Below are 20,862 nucleotides of genomic sequence, written 5' to 3'. Positions count from 1 at the left end.
ACTGTGGCCAATGTGCACCGCGGCCTTTGGCTGTGGTGGGAGAGGGTGTTCGAAGTGAGTGCCCCGCCCTGGCAAGGGCAAAATGCTTCTTTCAGAAGAAGGAGGGACAGAACTATAAGGGATGCTCATTGAAGAGAAACTTTAAAAAAAATACTTCATATAGGATGAGACTAAATGAAAGGATCGCAATGGAAACAAAAGGTTTACCTTGTGTGAGGTTTACCTTGTTCTTAATGTACTATGTAATTTCTTTTCTCTTTTTTTGCTCTTATGATTAATCTCATAATGTTATTGTATCTGACTTTGTTACCTGGTATATTGTATATACGATTATTTATTTATTTGAAATAGGAAAGGGGAGGGAGGAAACAAGGTGATTGGGAGTGGTGGAGGGAAGGAAATGGGGACAAAAACATGAGAAGGGGTATCAATGTGTGAGAAGTAATGCACCTACTACCTGGTGAATGTAACTGTACTCTCTCTATATATTACCCCAACAATAAAAAAAAACAATAAAATGTACTTCATTGCTATTTTTAGAGAATTCTTAGACATATTCTAGTTGCTGAGTTTTCACTGTGTTCCTCCTGTATACTACATTTAGGCTACATTCTTGACAGTAGATGGGGCAATATAATAAAAGAAAAAAAATTAAGCTGGCACTGATGGCTCAAGCCTTATTCCTGCTACTTGGGAGACTGAAATCTAAAGAACAGGGTTCAAAGGCAGCCACATAGGAAACTCTGTGAGACTCATCTCCAATTAACCACCAAAAGCCAGAAGCAAAGGTGTGGCTCATGTGATAGAGTACTAGCCTTGAGCTGAAAAAGCTCAGGGATAGCATCTAGGCACCGAGTTCAATCCTAGTATCAAGGAGAAAAGCCCACATATACATTGTTTTTACTATATAAAAACCATAGGTATGTTGACATGTCTTACTTGTAACCCCAGATGTAATCTAACTACTCAAAAGGCAGAGATGGGAGTCTCGTGGTCTGAGGGAAAGCCTTGGTAAAAATCTGAGATGCTATCTGAAAAAAAAATGACTAAAGCCAAAGGAGTTGGAAAGTGAGACAAATGGTAGAGCATCTGACTAGTGGGCCGGAAGCTCTGAATCCAATCCCCATTACAACCCTTCCCACTACCCACCAAAAAAGAGCTGTAATGACCTCTTCTTTCTTAAAGAAAGAATACTCTACCTCCAGAAGCCATGGCTTTAGTTTTCTGTCCAGCAAAATGTCAAATCCCAGCACTTCAAAGCAGACACTTTCACTTCCTGGGGGTTGGCCCGGTCTACACATTCGGTATGCGTGCAGGACGTGTGGTTCTGCCACAATCAGAGTCTTTACCACCAGTTCCTAGGAAGGGCGCAATAAAAAGCAGACAATGTCTTATCTGGGTTTTATCTGCATATATACAAATGTGATCCGGCCTATAAAGTGGCATTTGGGCCAAAAATCCTCAAGTTCAGTGGCACCCAGCCCCTCTCCCTGCTCTGACTTCATTCCATCTCTGCTGTTGCTCACTGTCCTCGGGCCACATTGCTTTTCTTTGAGTGTTTCAAGTAGGTGATGTCCACTCTTCGTGAAACAGTGTTTCCCTTACACTCAATGTCGGGTGTGCTGATATTCAGAGAAACCTTCCCTGATCTCCACTTAGAGGCAGCCCATTCATCGTGGCTGCACATTACATTGTCAATCACCAGGTGACACTGAGCGCTGACGGATCCCTCTGGGACCGTTCCTTGTACACCCAGGATGCCCCGAGACCTCGGCCCTCCTCATCTGGCTGACACCTAAGGACCTTTGGATTCAAAAATAAGGTTAAAACTGATTAGCTAACTAAGATGATGTTGGGTTTCTTCGGAATCTTTCAATTTAGAGAGAATTATATTTAATCCATTCTGACCTTTATGGCTTTCTTTCTTATCTGTCCCCCAAAGAAAGGTGAATTTAATTGTGTAGCCAAGTGTGCTCAGAAGACACATTATTTTAGTGTGTCTAGTTGAACACTTCTGCTAGGACTCACTTTATTCTTCTAATAAAGGATCTGCCAAGATTATCTCGATGTCTGTTCAACTCACCATCTCACCCTCATCATGTAGAATCTCAACTACCACCAGGGATTTGGTTAGCAGCTGCAGCTCAAACGTGCACTTTTAACCTTATGTTCATCTTCTACCTAGGACAGGATTTCAAGTTCAACATACCTCAAGTGTAACTCATCAGCACAGTCTCATGGGCTTTAGAAACCTCAGCTGTCACCCTGGGCACTGGTGTGGCTCACACTTGTAATTCTAGCTACTCAGGAGACTGAGAGATCTAAGCATTGTGGTTAGAAGCCAACCTGAGCCAGAAAGTCTATGAGATTATCTCCAATTTATCATTTTTTTAAAAAGTCAGAGGTGGAACTGTGGGTTAAGTAATAGAGTACCAGTCTTGAATGAAAGCGAAGGGATAGCTTCTAGGAACTAAGTTCAAGACCCAGTGCCAACACACACACACACACACACACACACACACACACACATTTCAGCTGTCACTACTCCCCTTCTAAAAATACTTCTTGAAGCTATTATACATGCTCTTGCTCCTCAGCTGCACCAAGTACATGCCTCTCTCGTATTAATATTCTATTAATGACTTACATATATTTTTCCCTTTTAGTCCACAAACTTTTTGAATATTGGAACTCTACCTTATATGTATCTGAATCACCCACCAGATATAAGCTTATGTTATTTACTGAATGAATGGCTGACTAAAAGGATTAAAATATTTTTCTTGAAACTGAAAAACCAAGCTCTACATCTTCCTAAAGTAAATTTTGTCCTACATTCTACCACACCCTGCCATACCTGATGTCCCTGCAATTCTTCCTGAAAACCGCAGAGAAATCTCTGAACTTGTTCTGCACTTCGTGTGGTCATGTAATCCATGCTAATCTCATTCTCACCTCTTTTTTCTGGGGTTTCCTGCATTTCAGCTGTTGTGAGAGCCTCCCTATGTGTCATCTTGATCCCCCTTGAATCAGTCTTGCACTAACTTGCAAATTTATCTTTTAGAGACTGACTTTGGATCCTATAACTGCTGTTACAAACTGAATGTCTCCCCATTGTCTACAAAGTTTGGCCTAGAAGATGGCCCAATCCCTCATCTGACCAATCATTTTCTGCAAACATCCAACTAACCACACAAGGCACTATGCACCACCTCTTGCCAGTCCTCACCCATCCTCACACCGCTTTGCCTTCACTGTGCAGTGTTCACACTTAGATCCTGTCTCTCCACCCCTACTGGCAAAAGGCCTCTTGTCAAGATCAGTTTAAAAAAAAGAAGTTCTTTATGTGCCCAGTATAATCTAGTCTTTAAAATTCTTGATGGCATTTTAAATTAATGCTGAGGCAAGATGGTTACAACTGTGCAATATTCTTACTGAAATATCACTCCAAAATTTAGCAACATCATGTTCATTTGCTTGTAGGAATTCTGTAAACCATTTGATGGAACGTTTGCTGCCTTTGTCTTCTGTTTCATCTCGTTCAAAATGCTCATTATGCTTATTCACAGAGTAGTTTGTCAGATGCATATACAACTGGGTCTGTAACAAATGAGAATCAAAGATGTTACCATCTATGAGATTCTTCAAACCTGCACTTCACAGGAAAAGAAGGAATTCAAAGACCAAATAACTCTTTAAAGCTAAAATTATACAGATTGCTGGAGTCAGTGGTTCATGACTATAATCCTAACTACTCAGGAGGCTGAGATCTGAGAACCACACATTGAAGCCAGCCTGGGCAGAAGAGTTCATGAGACTGTTACATCCAAATAAGAAAAGCCCAAAGTGGAGCTTTGGATCACATGGTAGAGTGCTAGCCTTAAGTAAAACAGAGCTCAGAGACAGAATTAGGCCCTGAATTCAAGCCACAGGACTGGCTTAAAAAATTATTATACAGACTGATAATTTCATGGTAATTTAAGAAATCATAAAGTGAAAGAATGACACATTTCCTTTGAAGGCTTAAGGATGTAATAACTTACAGAATTTACAGGTGTTTATATATATATATAACATAAACACAATATTATCTAACAGAACACTGTATCAAATAAGAAAGTAGATGATATTAAATTAAAATATGAAACTACACAGAACACTTGCCTAGCACGCTTGAGGCCCAGTATTTAAATGTTTGTACCCAACAACAATGAAAAGAAAGGGAAAAAATCGTCAACCAACATATTGCTAAGCAAGAACAATGTTCTCAAGTAAATATGATTTGTTTATCATTAATATTTCAGCTTTTATCATTTGTACCAAAACTTGTTTGAGGAAAGAAATTTTCTAAGAAATGTTCTTTTCAAGGAAAAGTAGAAGGAACGCAAGGAAGGGAGGGAGGGAAAGAACAAAGAAGGAGGAAGGGAGGGAGAAAGGAAGGAAGGGAGGAAGGAAAAGAAAAGAAAATGCAAGCAAGCAGGAGAGAGAGAGAGAGAGAGAGAGAGAGAGAGAGAGAGAGAGAGAGAGAGAGAGAGAGAAGAGAGAGAGAGGGGGGGAGGGGGAGGGGGGAGAGGGAGAGGGAGAGAGGGAGAGGGAGAGAGAGAGAGAGAGAGAGAGAGAGAGAGAGAGAGAGCAGAGAGAGACAGAGAGAGACAGAGAGAGACAGAGAGAGACAGAGAGAGAGAGACAGACAGAGAGACAGAGAGACAGAGAGAGACAGAGAGAGAGAGAGAGAGAGAAAGACAGAGAGACAGAGAGACAGAGAGAGAACTAGCAAATCTTCCTGTACTGACTCGCCCCTCCTGCACTGACTGGGTCACACTTTATCTGATTCCCAAGACAGTGCAAAAGAGCCCACCCACAGAACACACCTCAAGGTGCTGTATGATGTTTAAATGATTAACAGCAGATGTACTAAGCCCATAGTGGGAAGTTCGGCTCTAATCTCTTCTAAATCCTTATTTCTCAGTGTAAACTTACTGGTAAATAAACTTAAAAGAAAATTCAAGATTTAAATGAAGATTATACATCCAATGGTTCCTTAACAAACTGCATGAAACTTCCTTTGTTGAATCTAGTTTTCAATTCTACCCTCTTCAGATTCCCACTCCCAAAGAGTATTTTGGATATATGATCACTGTTTTGATTTTTTAGTCATTAATTATAGCCATATCACATTTTATTTTCAGTATAATTTGTTAGGTGTCTGATATGATCTTTGAAACAAAACAGGCAGAAAAATCACTTGCAGCACATGTGGCTTTCTGATACATACCACTTTCTGGTACATACCACTAATTAAATTTTTGATGCTTTTCATTCATTGCTTGATAGCTTCAGAGCATCCAAAAAGGAAATAAACACCTATGAACCCCATAGCAATTTGCAAAGGTAAAAAGTGACTGCAGCCTACCCTGTTTGTATTTAGGCTCAACTAAATTGGGTTTTTTTCCCCCATATATTTTTATTGTAATTAATAGAAGGGTTACATTTCATTCGCCAGATGGAAGGTGCATTTCTTCACATACATTGATACCCTTTCTCATGTCTTGGTCCCCATTTCCCTCCCCCCCACCCCCACCCTCATCTTGTTTGGTTATTTAAAACTGGATAGGAAAGGGGGGGAAACTAATATTTTTTTTTACTTTTCAACAACTGTCTGACTACTACATACATGGTAGCACTACATTTCAACATTTAAATGTCTCTCTCTTCTCCTTACATGTAGGATATGAATACTTAGTCCTGACAGAAATACACAACTCATTGCAAATATACAAATTTCTTAAATTTTGAAATTACAAAAAGACAGACACCATGCTGAACACTGATGTAAAAAATGGCAAGTGAAACTACTGCGCTCTGTATTTTTTCCCACGTCTTTTTTTTCCCATAAACTTATCTTACACACCGTAATGGTCACAGTTTACATGATTTTTTTATTTCATTGAAAAAAAATCACAAAAATGTTAAGATGGATAAAAAATTAAGTAGGAGATCAGCAGAGTTAAATACTATCCATCTGAAAACTAAAGCCAAAAACTTAAGAGCAATTGTCATTCACATTCCCCTGCTCCTCATTTCCCATTCTGACTTCCAAATCCAGTGTGCTTAAGCAAATTATACACACACAGCTTAGTAAGAACAAAAGACTTTACCATAAAAAAAGAATCTTTGCAAGTCTTACCATCCCTAATATCCTCTAAAGATAAATACTGTCTTCTGTATAATCCATCTTTATCCTCCGCAATTATTTTAATCATGGCAAGGAGACTAGTCTCAAATTATGTCTATAGTTCCCATATTCCCTTATCATATCTCATTTCTCAGGCCTTACATCTAAGTTTATTCTTGATTTCCCTTTTTCTTATTTTTATTCCATAAATCCACCTTATTACCGCATAATACAAATGCTATCCATATTAACCTAAATGCATCTGAAAGCTATGCTCATCTTTTTTAGCACAGCTCCATGGCTCTTATTTCTAAGTCTCTCTTCCTCTCACAAATGATTTGACTAAAACAGCTTGACTCTTGTACTTCATGTTTCTTCTATGCAGCTTCATCTCATCTTCCCCACAACTGCAGATCATGTGACTTGAAAATTTTACATCTCATTCCTTCTTTGCTTAGTTTCAAAGTTTTATCTTAAGCTAAATTCCCAAATCCTGGATGTGGCCCTCAAAATCTTCAAAGGTCTAGTTTTAGAACCTCTCATTCATTCTCATCTCTGAACAGGCACCTCTCTTCACCTGCACTTTACCCAACCTGAACATGTCTGCCATCTCCAGGCACACAATAGGCTCTTTTGACTCCAATCCATTCTTATACCCGAGCTTCACCTCAGACTGCCCCACTCCACTGGAAACCTGGCCAGCAACTCATTACTAAGACTTCAGTTGACATGCTTACTCCCTGCCCTTTCCTCAGGCTGGGTGAGCTACCCTGCTGGCATTGTCATACCCTGTTCTGTTTCACAGACCTTCTTTACTATTTTGTACTGCACTTGTTTATAATCTTTTCTGCATTCTCACTACACTGCTGCTTCTGTGAGATCAAGCACAATATGTGTCTTGGTCCATGTTTTCCCCATAATGACACAATGCCTACAACAAAGTAGAGTTCAAATGTTACTTGGTGATTGACAAACAAATCTTGTCGCCATTAATTGAATATTTACTCATTTTAATGTCCTTTCCTATAAAGTTTCCTATTGTTTTCTCCTTTGCTAGGTTTATAATATTTCAGTATTAATAGTTGGCCATTATTTGATTTTTTAAATCTTACCATTCTTAAGCCAGGGGCTCATTCTTGTAATCTGAGCTACTCAAAAGGCTAAGATCTGAGGATCATGGTTTGAAGCCAGCCCAGGCAAGAAAGTCTGTGAGACTCCTTTCTGTTGTGTTGTCATTGGTGGTGGTGGTAATAATTATAGGGCTTGAATTCAGGTCCTGGGCACTGTCCCTGAGCTCTGAGCTCCTTTGTTCAAGACCAGCATTCTACCATTTTGATCTGCAGCTCCACTTGTGGTTTGCTGGTAGTTGACTGGGTATAGAAGAGTTTCACAGGCTTTGCCAGGATAAGTAGCTAGGATGACATGCATGAGCCACCTGTGCCCAGCTCATGATACTCTTATCTCCAATAAATGACTCAAAATAATAATAATAATAATAATAACAATAATAAAAGGTTAAGGTAGAGCTGTGGTTTAGGTGGTAGAGTGCTAGCCTTGAACAACAACAAAAACACACACACAAAAAAAGCACACACGTATACAGGAACAGTGCCTGGGCCCTGAGTTCAAGTCCAGGACCAGCACAAAATAAAATTTATCATTCTTAATGGGGGCAAATGTATACATACTGAGGAAGAATAATAACCAGTACTTTCTCAGACTGTGAAGTCATAAGCAATTGCTAAACATTACTATTATTAATAGCTGTGAATATAGGATAAGAAGCTAACTAATTTTTTGCCAGTCTTAGGGCTTGAACTCAGGGCCTGGGCACTGTCCTTGGGCTTTCTCAAGGCTAGCACTCTACCACTTAAGCCACAGCACCACTTCCAGCTTTTTCTATGTATTTGGTACTGAGGAATCCAACCCAGGGCTTTGTGCATACTAGGCAAGCACTCTACCACTAGGCCAAACTCCCCATCCCAACTAATTGTGTGTGTGTGTGTGTGTGTGTGTGTGTGTGTGTGTGTGTGTGTGTGTGTGATGGGGCTTGAATTCTGGGCCTGGGTACTGTCCCTGAGCTCTTTAGCTACTGTCCTATCCCTTTAGGGAACAACCCCACTTTCCGTTTTTTAGTGATTACTTGGAGATAAGAATTTCATGTTCTTTAGTGCCAGGGCTGGCTCTGAACCTTGATCTTCAGATCTCCGCTTCCCAAATAGCTAGGATTGCAGGCATGTGTCACCATACCCGGCTCCAACTAATTTTTGAAATGTGGAAAATAAATCATAATTGGACTTCCATGAGCTATAATTTATTATAATTCATTATTTTCATGATAAACTACTCTTAGAACTTTCATGAATGTTATGATTGTAACATAGAAAAAATGAATGGGAAAATACCTACAAATTTGTCTTCTTAACGACTTCATGATGCACTCTGAAACTAATCATTTGTGTCTTGATTTCACATTTGTCAGTGTAAATTTTACAACTCTATTTTCCTTTTGTCCTAACAAAAACTGATTAACTATTGTCAGATAATGTTTGCTTTTTCCTCCCACATTGAACATGTTCACATCCAACTTTTTACAGAAAGCCCAGTCAAATGTCATCTCCACCAGAAGGCTCTAATCAAACTCTCATTGCAGCTTACTGATATTTCTCAGTATTGTATTGTTTTCATTTCTTCTTTTTTTTGCCAGTCCTGGGCTTAAGCTCAGGGCCTGAGGATTGTCCTTGGATTTTTCTCAAGGCTAGAACTCTACCACTTGAGCCTCAGCACCACTTTTGGGTTTTTCTAAGTATGTGGTCCCAAGGAATCGAACCCGGGTCTTCGTGCATGCTAGGCAAGCACTCTACCACTAGGCCAAACTCCCGGCCCCTGTTTTTATTTCTTCTAAAATCACTTCTGCAGCAGACTTCTGCACAGAGATGTATGCTCTGAAATCCACACTATGCTCACAGCACTCAAAAGTACCCACAGAAAGGAAACTTTCTTCTAATTAGTTGCCTCGATTGCACAACCCTCTTTTCTGTTGCTCACAGTTGCTTGTAAGTTAAAGCAATCTTGTTTATGCACATTATTCTTCTAGACCATAGAATCCTAAGAAAGAATTTCAGTTTATATAATCTGTATATGTAATAAACATTTGCCAAATTAATACAGTATATGTATATATATGCAATATATGTGTATATATATATGTGTGTATATATATACACATACATACTGGGGAAATGAAGGGAACTGTAAGTTCTCCCTGGTGTCACTTACCAAATTGGACTCATTGGGTGGGATGTATTTCTCTGTTCCCATTCGCACAAGTCCATCATGATAGAGAAATACCTTTAGTGGATCACATGATGTCACCAGAATATAAATTCGTAAGTCAAACTTGTAACCTTCCATGAGGAAAGGCTTTTCAATGTATTCTTGAACAATTAAATGGTCCTGAGATGGAAGTTTATCACCATTTCTTATCAAAGAAATCCTAAGTTTATGGGAGGAAAAAAAGGAAAGAATAATGTGATATGGAGGCAAGACATACAAAATGTTGTCTGTATACTCAAGGAATAAACAGCACCATAAGATACTCCAAAGTTATGTACTTCCACAAAAGCAATGACTAGAAAGAAAAAGTCATGATCAAGTATGCGAGTACATTATCTGAATACAAGCTTGCAACATATATATATATATATATTGGCATAAAAGAGCTTTATGGCATTTTAATTTCTTCTAGTCAGAGTTCTTCAATGGTTTTGAACAATATCCTATGTTCCCAGCACAGATACCTGATTCTGGAGTGTCATGAATGTATTTTTTCTGGTTTTTCTCTATTTTGACCTGTTTAGGGTTCCTGGGAAAATCAAAAGGTTTGTTTTTAATCTGCCCAACTCAGAACACAGCTAGCACTAAGGTGACTATGAGGACGTGTTAAAAAAAAAAGACAAACAGAACCGGAAGTTTGGCCTAGTGGTAAAGTGCTTGCCTAGCATACACAAATACCCAGGTTCGATTCCTCGGTACCACATACATAGAAAAAAGCCAGAAGTGGTGCTGAGGCTCAAGTGGTAGAGTACTAGCCTTGAGAAAGTCCAAGGACAGGGCTCAGGCCCTGAGCCCAAGCCCAGGTCTGGCAAAAAAAAAAAAAAAAAAAGACAAACTTCAAAGACAAATACATTAGTCTCTGCTGTGTAGAGTGACAAATATCACTTGGAATGAATAACAAGGACACCAAAAAGACTAAGAATAAAATGATGGGGAATGAAAACCTTTAGGACTTTGAGAAGCTCTGACATTTCTGAGAATCAAGAAGGCAGTGTGTGTGTCAAATTCAGAATAGATCCTAAGCGCTTGTCTCTTAGCTAGACATCAGACTTCACAACCTGAAGTGGAATTGTCGACAGTCTGTCAGAAGGTGGAGGGCAGGCCTCCACAAGCTCGTGTGCAATGTTTGGCAGTCCTCATTTTATTAAACTTCCTATATTTAAGGACACTTCTCTTCATTTACTAGCTGATAACTAAACTAGAAAAACAGAAACTTCAGTGGTCCCCATGAAATTCAGAATTTAGACAAGAAAATTAGTTCTAGGTGTTCCTAAACAAAATATAGGCACTATAACAAGCAGCAGCAACAATGAACAATATAGAGGAATAGAACGTGACTTCCAAGCTTAAAATATTGTTGCATTCAAAAGATGCAGATTGTACCCAAAATACATGAGGAATGGAAAGGCAACAGTAAGGCTCATATACAACATTTTTTAAAGAAAACATCAAAACCTTGACATTTAGACTACTAGACAAGCAACTATTTAAATAACTATTGAAAAACTTATACCAAGTTCTCAAGTAAACTATATACCAAAAAAATGTAAGGGAAATTATAAAGTCGGTGCCCAATTAAACATTCCTTTTTTGTTTTAACAAAAATTCTAGAGCTGGAAAGTATGAAAAGTCATTAATAGGGCTATAAAATGTATTTATAAATATAAAAAGCCAGGTGTCTGTGGCTCCTGCCTGTAATCCTATCTACTAAGAAGGTTGAGATCTGAGGGTTGTGGTTTGAAGCTAAGGAAAGCTGTAATAGATAAATCGAAGAATTGAAAGTATATAAAACAGAGAAAAGGTAGAAGTTAATCATTTTCTATGGTTATATTAAATGGAAATATATTAGCACAAAATTTTACAAGATAGATTTTCTTTAATGCAGTCATCTATAGGTTGTCTACAAAAGACTCCCTTAAAGGCAAAGATCTAAACAGGTTGAAAGTGAAAGGCTGGAAAAGAAACTGAATGCACACAATCACACAGACTTGATAATACTAGGCAAAATAGCCCCTAATACAAACATTATTACAAGAAACCAGACATGGCATTACAGTGATAGAATATCCATGCCTGGGGAATATATAACAATAGTAACTATATGTGCATTTAATAACAGTGCCCCAACATGCATCAAAAACTAATAGAAGTGAAGGGAGAAAACGTAGAATGATCGTTTCCTATAGACCACTTTCAACCACGGACAAAACAATGAGACAGATTAACAAGGAAGTCGATCCATTTAACAGATACGGAAAATTTCCACTGTATTAGGAATTGCATTAAGTCACATTGAACTCTGGCAATAGAATTTATTCTATTGTCTGCTCTCCTGCTTAATTTTTAGATTGTCATCAAAAGAAATGGGTTATTCTATGTTTAGCAACAGTTGTAAATACATAAACAAAATATTAGTTTCCTAACATTAAAATTTAAAAAACTGTAAAATTAAGTTAGCCTTCTCCAAATTTTTTCATACTGATGTAGAGGAAAACAACCTAATTGTAAGGAATTAACATAAAGTATTTTAATTTTAAACCATCACTCAAGTTTTAAAACAATATGTGATTGAATCATTATTTTTTGCCTAAAAGTTAAATTCTTAGAATAATTTAGCTAGTAACTACCATTTCTAAGTATTTTTCCATAACATTTTACATAAAAATTAAGATGACTCATCAGTATTTCAAGAAAAGCAGCCTCAGTCATATTTCCTTTTTTAAAAAAATAAATGAATTGTACAAAAAACACAAGCAAGCAAAGAGAAGCAAGAATTTTAAGTTGTACTTTCTATTCTCGGCTAACTTGATGTGCTCTTGGTACACTAACTTAAAATGTGACTCCCCATTTTCAGTCTAATTACTATGAGAACATGAAGGAGGAAAAAATGTATTTATAAAGCAAAGAACACACAAATTGTACTTCCAGGTTTCTAGCTATGAAAATAAAATTCCCTTTCCATTTCTTTCTCCAATTCAACTTAGCTCTACAATAGCAACAAGTGTACTCTACAAACTTATTAAATGTCTGTTTTGTATTTATGAAGAGACTATAAACAGCTTTTTTCCTCTGCTATCATCCCCTATTAAATTCTAGTCTCTTGTTGAGTTTTGTTCTGTATTTAATATTTTTGGAAATAGTGGGTATAAACTCAGGATTTCATTGGAGTCACACCCCCAGCCATTCCTTTCTTCCTTGGGTTATTTTTTGAGATAGGGTTCTCAAGTTTTTGCCCAGGCTAGACTGGACTTCAATCCTCCTTTGACAGCTTTCTGCCATAGCAGTAGTAACAGATACACCCTACCCCACCCATCTTTTTCTGTTGACATTGAGGTCTCACAAGCAATTTTCCTTGACTGGCCTGGAACTATGATCCTCTCAATCTCAGTCTTCCACATAACTGTGATAAGAGGCATGTGCCATTGAGCTTGAGAGGAAGGTAAGTTGTGGGGGGAGCTCACAAACTTTTTCCTGAGTTCCTTCTGAACCACCATCCTCCCTCTGAAATTCCTCTACCTCTGAAATTCCTAGGATTGTAAGTGTTAGCTACCAGGGCTAGGTCTAATTTTTTAAGTGAATTACTTAAGCATATAGGACAGGTTAGTAGAAATAAGCCTCAGTAAGGATTCAGTTCCTAACAAGCAATAATTAGAAATATATTTTCTCACAATGAAACTTAATCCTGAGTAAGAATGCACATTTATCCCTTTCAATATTTACTTTTTATATTATTCATTATAGAGGAAAATAAACTTACCCGTGACCCATTGCACCATTAGCTGGCTTTACTATAAAAGTTTTTTGCTTCCGTTTTTTCTTTAGTTCTTTCACATAATTCTGGAATTGAGTGTATTCAGAAGGGAAAATCCATGTTCGAGGAACAAATGTATAATCTAGAGGCCGAGTCTTGATCATTCTATAAATCACAGATAATATCAAAGATCATTTCTATTGAAATTCTTATAAATCCTATCTCTCTGTACTAGCAGTACTACAAAAACTTAACATGCCTCATTCCTTCAATTATTCATTCACTTATTAATCTATGCAACAAATGATGTTATGTTCCTACAGTGAACTAGCCATATGTCTAGACACTGGGATTCATCCATGAAAAGATAGACAAAAAGTCTGCCCTGCTAGGTACTAATTTACCGATTAGTACATCAATGGGTACTGGACACTGATGACAGCAAAAATACATTAGCATGTTCACTGATTCAGTGTCTCAGTTAATGTACGGATAGGCTCTTATTTGCAATCTGGTATCTTGCTCATAGGCAAGATACTGTTGTAGCGGGCATTAACTGTCTAAGAATGGGAGTGGGGAGTATGAATGATTTACAGCCAAAGGTCATTTTTTTTCCCATAAATATGATTTCTGGAACTCAGAGTCATCCATAGGGAGCAATATCTGCTGCACTTTTGTGCCACTGTGCTTTAGAATTTAACTGCTTTTCTGTGAAAAATCACTTGAAAGACTCTGAATCAATAGAGCTTTTATTTGTATGATGACCTATGCATGTGACTGCACTTCTAGTAACTCCTGATGCTTGTGTAGTTGTTGTAAAATTGCTTATTTTGCTTATTATGATATACAATTCAATGATATGCAATATCTTAATAATGTGAAATGTTTACTTTTGATTGACACCAAATGTTAACCATTTTGTACTTATCAATTCCTAATAAAAAATAAGGAAATTAGGAAAGATATTTTTAAATATTGCCTTGTAGAAAAAAATATAATTGTTTCAAAAGCAGATGATTTGTAAGTGTATGCAGGTCAGAAGCAGAACTGTGATTCAAGGGGTAAAGCATTAGCCTCGAGTAAAAAGGCTCTGAGATCAAGCCTCAGGTCTAGCAATAAACAAACACTCATCTTAAAGTTAAAAACTGGATATCACATTTGCACAAAAGGCGAGCCTACATTATAAAAGTAGAGAATACATCAACCATTTGAATAGCACAACTGGTGATTTATACAGTTATAGTTTAAGTGTTTTCACAAAGAGAATCCTATAAAAATAAAAGTTATTTTGAGGAATGGAAGAATTACCAAGTTCTGTTGTTTAATGCATTTGAAGCCCACAAACTAATCTCAATACAAAATAGAATAATACTAACTAGCTTAAAAATTAAATACCAAAAATATCAAAATAAATCACATTACTGGTACTAATGTTCTGCTTTGCTCCTTACATACTTTTAAGTGGATTTGTTATATTTAAGAATGACATGAAATTAGGTAAAGTTATGGTTTTAATTATAAAAATGTTCTTTAAAACTAAATTGTGACAGGAGGGAGAAACTAGAAGAGCAAAAGAGGTAACATTGTCTAAAAAGAAATTTACTCATCACCTAACTGTACCTCTTTGTACATCACCTTTATAATAATACTTTTAACTTAAAAATTTAAAAACATTAACCTGGTAGTATTTATGTGATGCCACTATTTTACATATTTTTTTAAAAATCTCAAAGCACATATTCAAATGAAATACCTTACTCCATGGGGGTAACTACCTCAAAAGGAATATATAGACTTTCATAGGAATTTGGGAATCTAGTATAACTTCCATTTTGTAATGTTTACATTAGACATTTCTTAAATTATTCTCTTCCCTACAGAGCATAAAACATGGTCTTTCTAAATTACCAACACATCCAGTCTCCTCATCCTCACCTCCCCTATGTGACACATGATGAAGGCAGTAATTCTGAACACTATCGCCCTTCAGCTAACCTCTCCCTGCTCCTCATCCATCTCTGTGCTCCAGCTGCACTTGACATTGTTTTAGCATCATGATTATTCATGCTTTCTCCCTCCACATGACCTTGGCTCGTGTTATCCTTCCTGCCTGGATAGTTCTTACCAACAAACTGCACTTTTAAACTCTATTTATGTTTCATCTATCACTTTCCCTATCATTTCCTCAGGGAAATTCTCCCATCTATCTCTGGCTAGGTCACAATAGCTCTCCTACACCCAAGTTGAGAACTATGTGCGTTTATTCTAGCACTTAGAAAAGTTGCAATTGGATAGTATGGAAACTATAAGTCAGTTTAATTACCTTATGTACTCAGAAGTTGGTGCTGGGCCAAGTATACCACAGATGTACAGTAAATATGTATTATATGATGAAAGAAACTCATGTCCCAAACTCTCCTCTGAATCCTCTGTAATCCCTATTGTCTTAGAATCTATACAAGTTCACCCTGAAGACCTCTCCTCTCCTACATTTAATTCCCACATCCTAGCAATTTCTCCTCTCATCAATTCTCTAATACTTTTCAATGTAAGCTGGTGGCATGGTTCAAGTGGTAGAGCTTCTACCTGGTAAGTTCAAGGCTCTGGATTCAAAACTAGCCCCTCCCCCCCAAAAAAGAAAATAAAAACATTTCTGTTTATCTCTCTTCCCTCTCCTCACTCTAATTAGATGTTTTGATTTCTTACCTAGATTTCCTTATGGAGCTTTCTCTCTCTGTCCCAGCTTTGTTGAATTCATTCTTCACATTCCCACCATTACTAAAACTACTTCTCTGCTTAAAGTCATTCAATCACTTGTTTTTCTCAGAACAAAAAGGTTTAAATGTTGAGGAGATGAAGAAATGAATAAGGGAATGATGACGGCATAGCCGCCATGGCCTGATCTTCACAAATGTACCTAGCATTGTATAAGGAAGAGCCTGCCAGCATCCTACACAGCCGGATGACCACCTAATGGTCCTCGAAAATCATGTTCTCTGAAGCCTCCAGATGGTTTCTCTTGTTTTTGCCTGTCATCTCCTTACCTTCTCCTGAGAGTTCATTTTTAATTTTAAGCTAGAAAGACCTCTCTGACCTGTTCATAGTAACTTGAGTGACCACTACCCAAACACAGCATCACTCAGTGTTTTTCTCCCTTATTGAGACATGTGAGTTCCAGGCAGATAATAGGTCTTATACTTCCGTTGTGTATTAAAACTCTCTGAAACAGACTAAAAACAAAAAAAAAACTGAAACCAGTGAGTTGCTGTGCACCGGTGCCTCACACCTGTAATTCGAACTACTCAAGAGGCTGAAATCTAAGGACTGAAGTTCAAAGCCAACTCTAAGCAGAAAAATCCATGACTCTTATGCAGAGTTAACCAGCAAAAAGTAAGAAGTAGAGGTGCAGCTTAAGAGGTAGAGAGCTAGTTATAAGAATGCAAAGCTTGGGTTGGGAGAGTGGCCTAGTAGTAGAATGCTTGCCTAGCATGCACAAAGCCCTGGGTTCAATTCTTTGGTACCACATACACAGAAAAAGCTGAAAGTGGTGCTGCAGGTCAAATGGTAGAGTAGTAGCCTTAAGAATGCTCAAGGACAGTGCCCAGGCCCTGAGTTCAGGACTGGCAAAAAAAAAAAAGAAGGCAAAGCTCATAGTTCAAGCTGATGTCCTGGCACGCACACGTACACACATGCATGCACGTAAGCACAAGTGTGTACACACACACACACACACACACACACACACACACACACACACACACACACTGTTAAGTATATAGGTGAACAATTTTTTTTTTGCCAGTCATGGGGCTTGAACTCAGGGCCTGAGCAATGTCCTTGGGTTTTCTCAAGGATAGTGCTCTACCATTTGAGCTGCAGCACCACTTCCTGCTGTTTTCTATGTATTTGGTACCAAGGAATTGAACCCAGGTCTTCATGCATTCTAGGTAAGCACTCTACCACTAGGCCAAACTCCCAGCCCTAGATGTATAATTTTAAACACAAGGAAGACCTTAGCATTTCTGTAATAATAAACATATTCTACTGAACTTTCTCTAGGAATAGCCTTCTATTGTTTTTTTAAATTCTATTTATCACTCAACATTTTAAACCAAAAACAGCCAAAACACTAACAGAAACAAACACTGGATAAGAAATCTGCAGTTCATTCAACAAAATACTGGAGTAAGAAGATTTTTGAGTCTATAGATGAATAGATCTTTCTGAAATATCATTTTTAATACTAATCTTTGAGATGAATATATGTGCATGCATACACATGCTTGCATTTATGATTGTGTGTACATGCACTAAACATGGCATGTGTTGGATGTTCAGTAACCAGTGTGAACACACTCATACACAGCACGTAATGCAGCAAACTGGTTCCTGCAAGGCTTAACTGACAATAAATACCCACTAAAATTCCATATAAAAATTACTCCTTGAATTTTAAAGCAAAATCTGTTACTGCCAAGTACATGCCTATAATCCTAGCTACTCAGATATTGAGGATCATTGTTTAAAGTCAGCCCAGGCAGGAATGTCTGTCAGACTCTTGTCTACAATTAACAATTAACCTTGAGCAATAAAGGTGAGGAAGAGTACTCAGGCCCTGAATTCAAGCTCCAGGACCAGCACACACATACCCCCAAACCAAATCTCTATTACCAAACACATAGTAAATTGTAGTAAAAACAGCCCTAAGATTCAGGAGTCTGGGATTTAATTCCAGCTCTATTGTTAAGCATTTGACTTTGTGAAAGCTGCTCATTTCTTTTGATCTTCGGTTACTTCCAAGGAATTGTTCCGATCTTGCTATTTCTAAAATTTAATTTCTTCATCTAAATACCATTTTAAATCACTCTATAATATCCATTAAAATGAATTTTTAATATATGTTCTATATTATAAGAAAATGAATTACTTTGTCATATTTCTTGCTAAGAAATCCTTTCTACAGATCTCTCCCATTCCTGGAAAATGGTTGATCCTCTGAAAAATAAAAAGGTAAATATTAATATTCCCATTGATTTTATGAGTACAATCATTTACACCACAACAGTTAAGCCTATCTTTTCAGATTTATGTTTTAGTGAACTCAAGAGATTTTTTTAAATTAAATAGCCTATTATTAATTTAAAGAACTAAAAATCATTGGTACTCAGAGAACAACACTGTAAAACAAATTCTAAAGAAATCAGAAAAATAATTACAAAAATAGTGAAGTTCTAAGGTCTGTATTAAATAAATGGGCAATTATTATCAAAACTGTCTAGAAATACTAGATTTACTATAATCATGCATAAAAGCATTGTAGAAAAAAATGTGAAAAAGACCTTCCACTATTTCCTCCCACTGGTCATTTGTTTACTAATGCTCTAAACTGAGAAGATAGGCTACATAAAACATCATTTGTGTAAATGTCCTTGTATTTGGCTATTGAATTTGGTGTCCATCTTCTCTGAATATATTTGAGTTACATTAGACAAGTTAAAGCCAGACTGCATTCACATTAACCTGACCATTACAAAGTATTTCCACATACTAAACTCACTATGTAATTTATACCACAGCACCCAACTTTTAAGTGTGATGAAAGAATTTTTTCCTACCAACTCTTCTTTAAAGAAAGAGTATACAGCTTGAATTTGAAGAGGATACAGGCAGGGAATCCACATGCCTGGGTATCAACAAAACAGGCTATTCAAAAAACTTAGAACTGAAATCTACTTTGTCAACAGAATGAAAACCTCTTGATTAAAAAGAAATTACTGCTTAATAAAAAGGTCATGTAACTTTCCTTCCACCAACAGTTGATCCCAATGAATTCCCCACCTGGTAATTCTGCAGCTCTGAAATCTTCTCCTGCTGAACAGCAGAGTCACACCATATGAGGTTACTGGTTTCGTCCTCATCCGGAGTTTTCATAAATCCCATTTCATCGATGACTAAACGAACTGCAAGTATGTAGTTAGGTTACATCAGAATGAAAAGACTTCAGAAATAGAGTCATTGTGCAAACACTTGTAAATGTGTGAATATGAAGAGATATTATATTACAGTTCATGATATTTCATTTGCAAGACACTGGTTAGATAAAACATAACCTTATTTTTCGTTACAACAGTTTTATCCAGAACCCTAGCATGCTCAGTGGGAAGTGACAGCTATATCAGCTTGCACCAAAAACAGCTGTAGTTTCAATTCACTCAGATTTATCAAGTTCACAAAACCCACTAAAAAATGTAGCACAATGAAAACACACGAGTAACTGGGCCAACACCTCTACTAAGTAAAATATTCCTTCACAGGCTTTCTCATGACAAAGCAGTAAGCACAAAATGGCAAAGGTAAAAATAGACCTTGATAATCAGACTTGTCTCGTACTTTCCACTTTCCTACTTTAAATAGTTTGGGGCACTTGCAAGTTTGCTCATGAAGTCATGAGGTAGAATTCCCAGGAGAGCTTTAGGCATTGGTCTTCCTTTGCTCTCCGAAGTGTGATCATACTGTAAAAGATCATATCCAAAACGCAGCTTCCTTTTGAGTACAAACTACATGTTCCTCTCGGACCCAGAATTCAGCAGTTTTTTTCTTTCAACAAATTTCAAGTTTAAAATTAATAAGAAGAATATCTCTGTGGTAATTTTTGCATTCCAGGGGAATTTTGAGTCTTACCAGAATGTTCATTTATATAGCAAGGCTTCAGTGTTTTATTTTTAAATGTTTTATTTTTTACTCAATGTGAAATCAGCTGTCTATATGACTTAGCTTATATATGGAATCGATAATGAATTACCAGTTTGCTATTTGCTGACTAGAAAAAAGGATGTACTATATGTGCAACCTTGCCCACTATATAGGAATAACTGTGCCCGAAATATAAGCATAACATTGTCCAGATACAGGCTTCCAAAAGAGAATCACAAATGGGGATAGTAGAGGCCAGAGAGGGGACTGTTAAAGATGCTGTCTTCCAAAAGAGGTAAGTTGAAGCCTCGGGCCTTCAATGTACAAACAGCCAAGAGATGAGAGAAAGGGCGATAATTCCTCTCCTGCATTGCAGACCATCATGCAGCTTTGGTCTTCTGGGCTCTGTGGCTGCTGAGCTTTCATACCTAAGGTCAGGGCAACAGCCTCAGGGACTTTCTCAACTGGCTTACAAGCAGAAAATCATGACAAAAGCAGAATGGAATCTCCAAAGACCAGGTCTGAGAAATAAGACACATTGTCTGTACCTCTGGGAAACAAATGGAAAAACTGACAGGATAAAGCACTCTGCAGTTTCAGGGAAAGTTCCATAAGTTACACCCTAAGGTCTGGGTCATTCAGATCATAACAGAATTTAGGGAAGTTTCTGCTCTTCCCTCAAGAGTGATAAGGTCAAATTTCTAAAGCCAGGCATTATGAACATCAAACCTCAGAGCTGGCAAAACCTGAGCTCTGAAGACAAAGACAGTGTCTAAACCTTCACTTTTTGTTCAACAAACCACCTTTTTTTTTTTGCCAGTCTTGGGCCATGAACTCAGGGCCTGGGGAGTGTCCTTGGGCTTTCTCAAGGCTAAAGCTCTACCACTTGAGCCACAGCACCATTACT

General features: G+C 37.5%; 1 protein-coding gene across 9 annotated transcripts in view; it reads right to left on the bottom strand.

Moving 5' to 3' along the window:
* The window catches only part of Ttll7 (tubulin tyrosine ligase like 7), a 122,442-nt gene that overhangs the window by 59,783 nt on the left and 41,797 nt on the right, over positions 1-20,862 (bottom strand). For all 9 annotated transcript variants that reach the window (XR_016535925.1, XR_016535926.1, XR_016535927.1 and 6 more), the window contains 6 exons: positions 19,101-19,222; positions 18,190-18,257; positions 13,269-13,427; positions 9,455-9,671; positions 3,436-3,600; positions 1,200-1,358 (listed from right to left, as the gene is read on the bottom strand). Coding sequence is in view for 6 of the 9 variants with exons in the window: in XM_090334534.1 (XP_090190660.1) it covers positions 1,200-1,358; positions 3,436-3,600; positions 9,455-9,671; positions 13,269-13,427; positions 18,190-18,257; positions 19,101-19,222 (890 nt within the window). In the remaining 3 variants the exon portion in view is untranslated. The remainder of the gene's footprint in view (positions 1-1,199; positions 1,359-3,435; positions 3,601-9,454; positions 9,672-13,268; positions 13,428-18,189; positions 18,258-19,100; positions 19,223-20,862) is intronic.

The sequence above is a fragment of the Megascapheus bottae genome, chromosome 6 (assembly GCF_031878675.1).
Source record: "Megascapheus bottae isolate mThoBot1 chromosome 6, mThoBot2.hap1, whole genome shotgun sequence".
In the NCBI taxonomy this organism is placed as follows: domain Eukaryota; kingdom Metazoa; phylum Chordata; class Mammalia; order Rodentia; family Geomyidae; genus Megascapheus; species Megascapheus bottae.
Note: the sequence above shows the minus strand (reverse complement) of the source record. Positions and strands in the feature narration are given on the sequence as shown.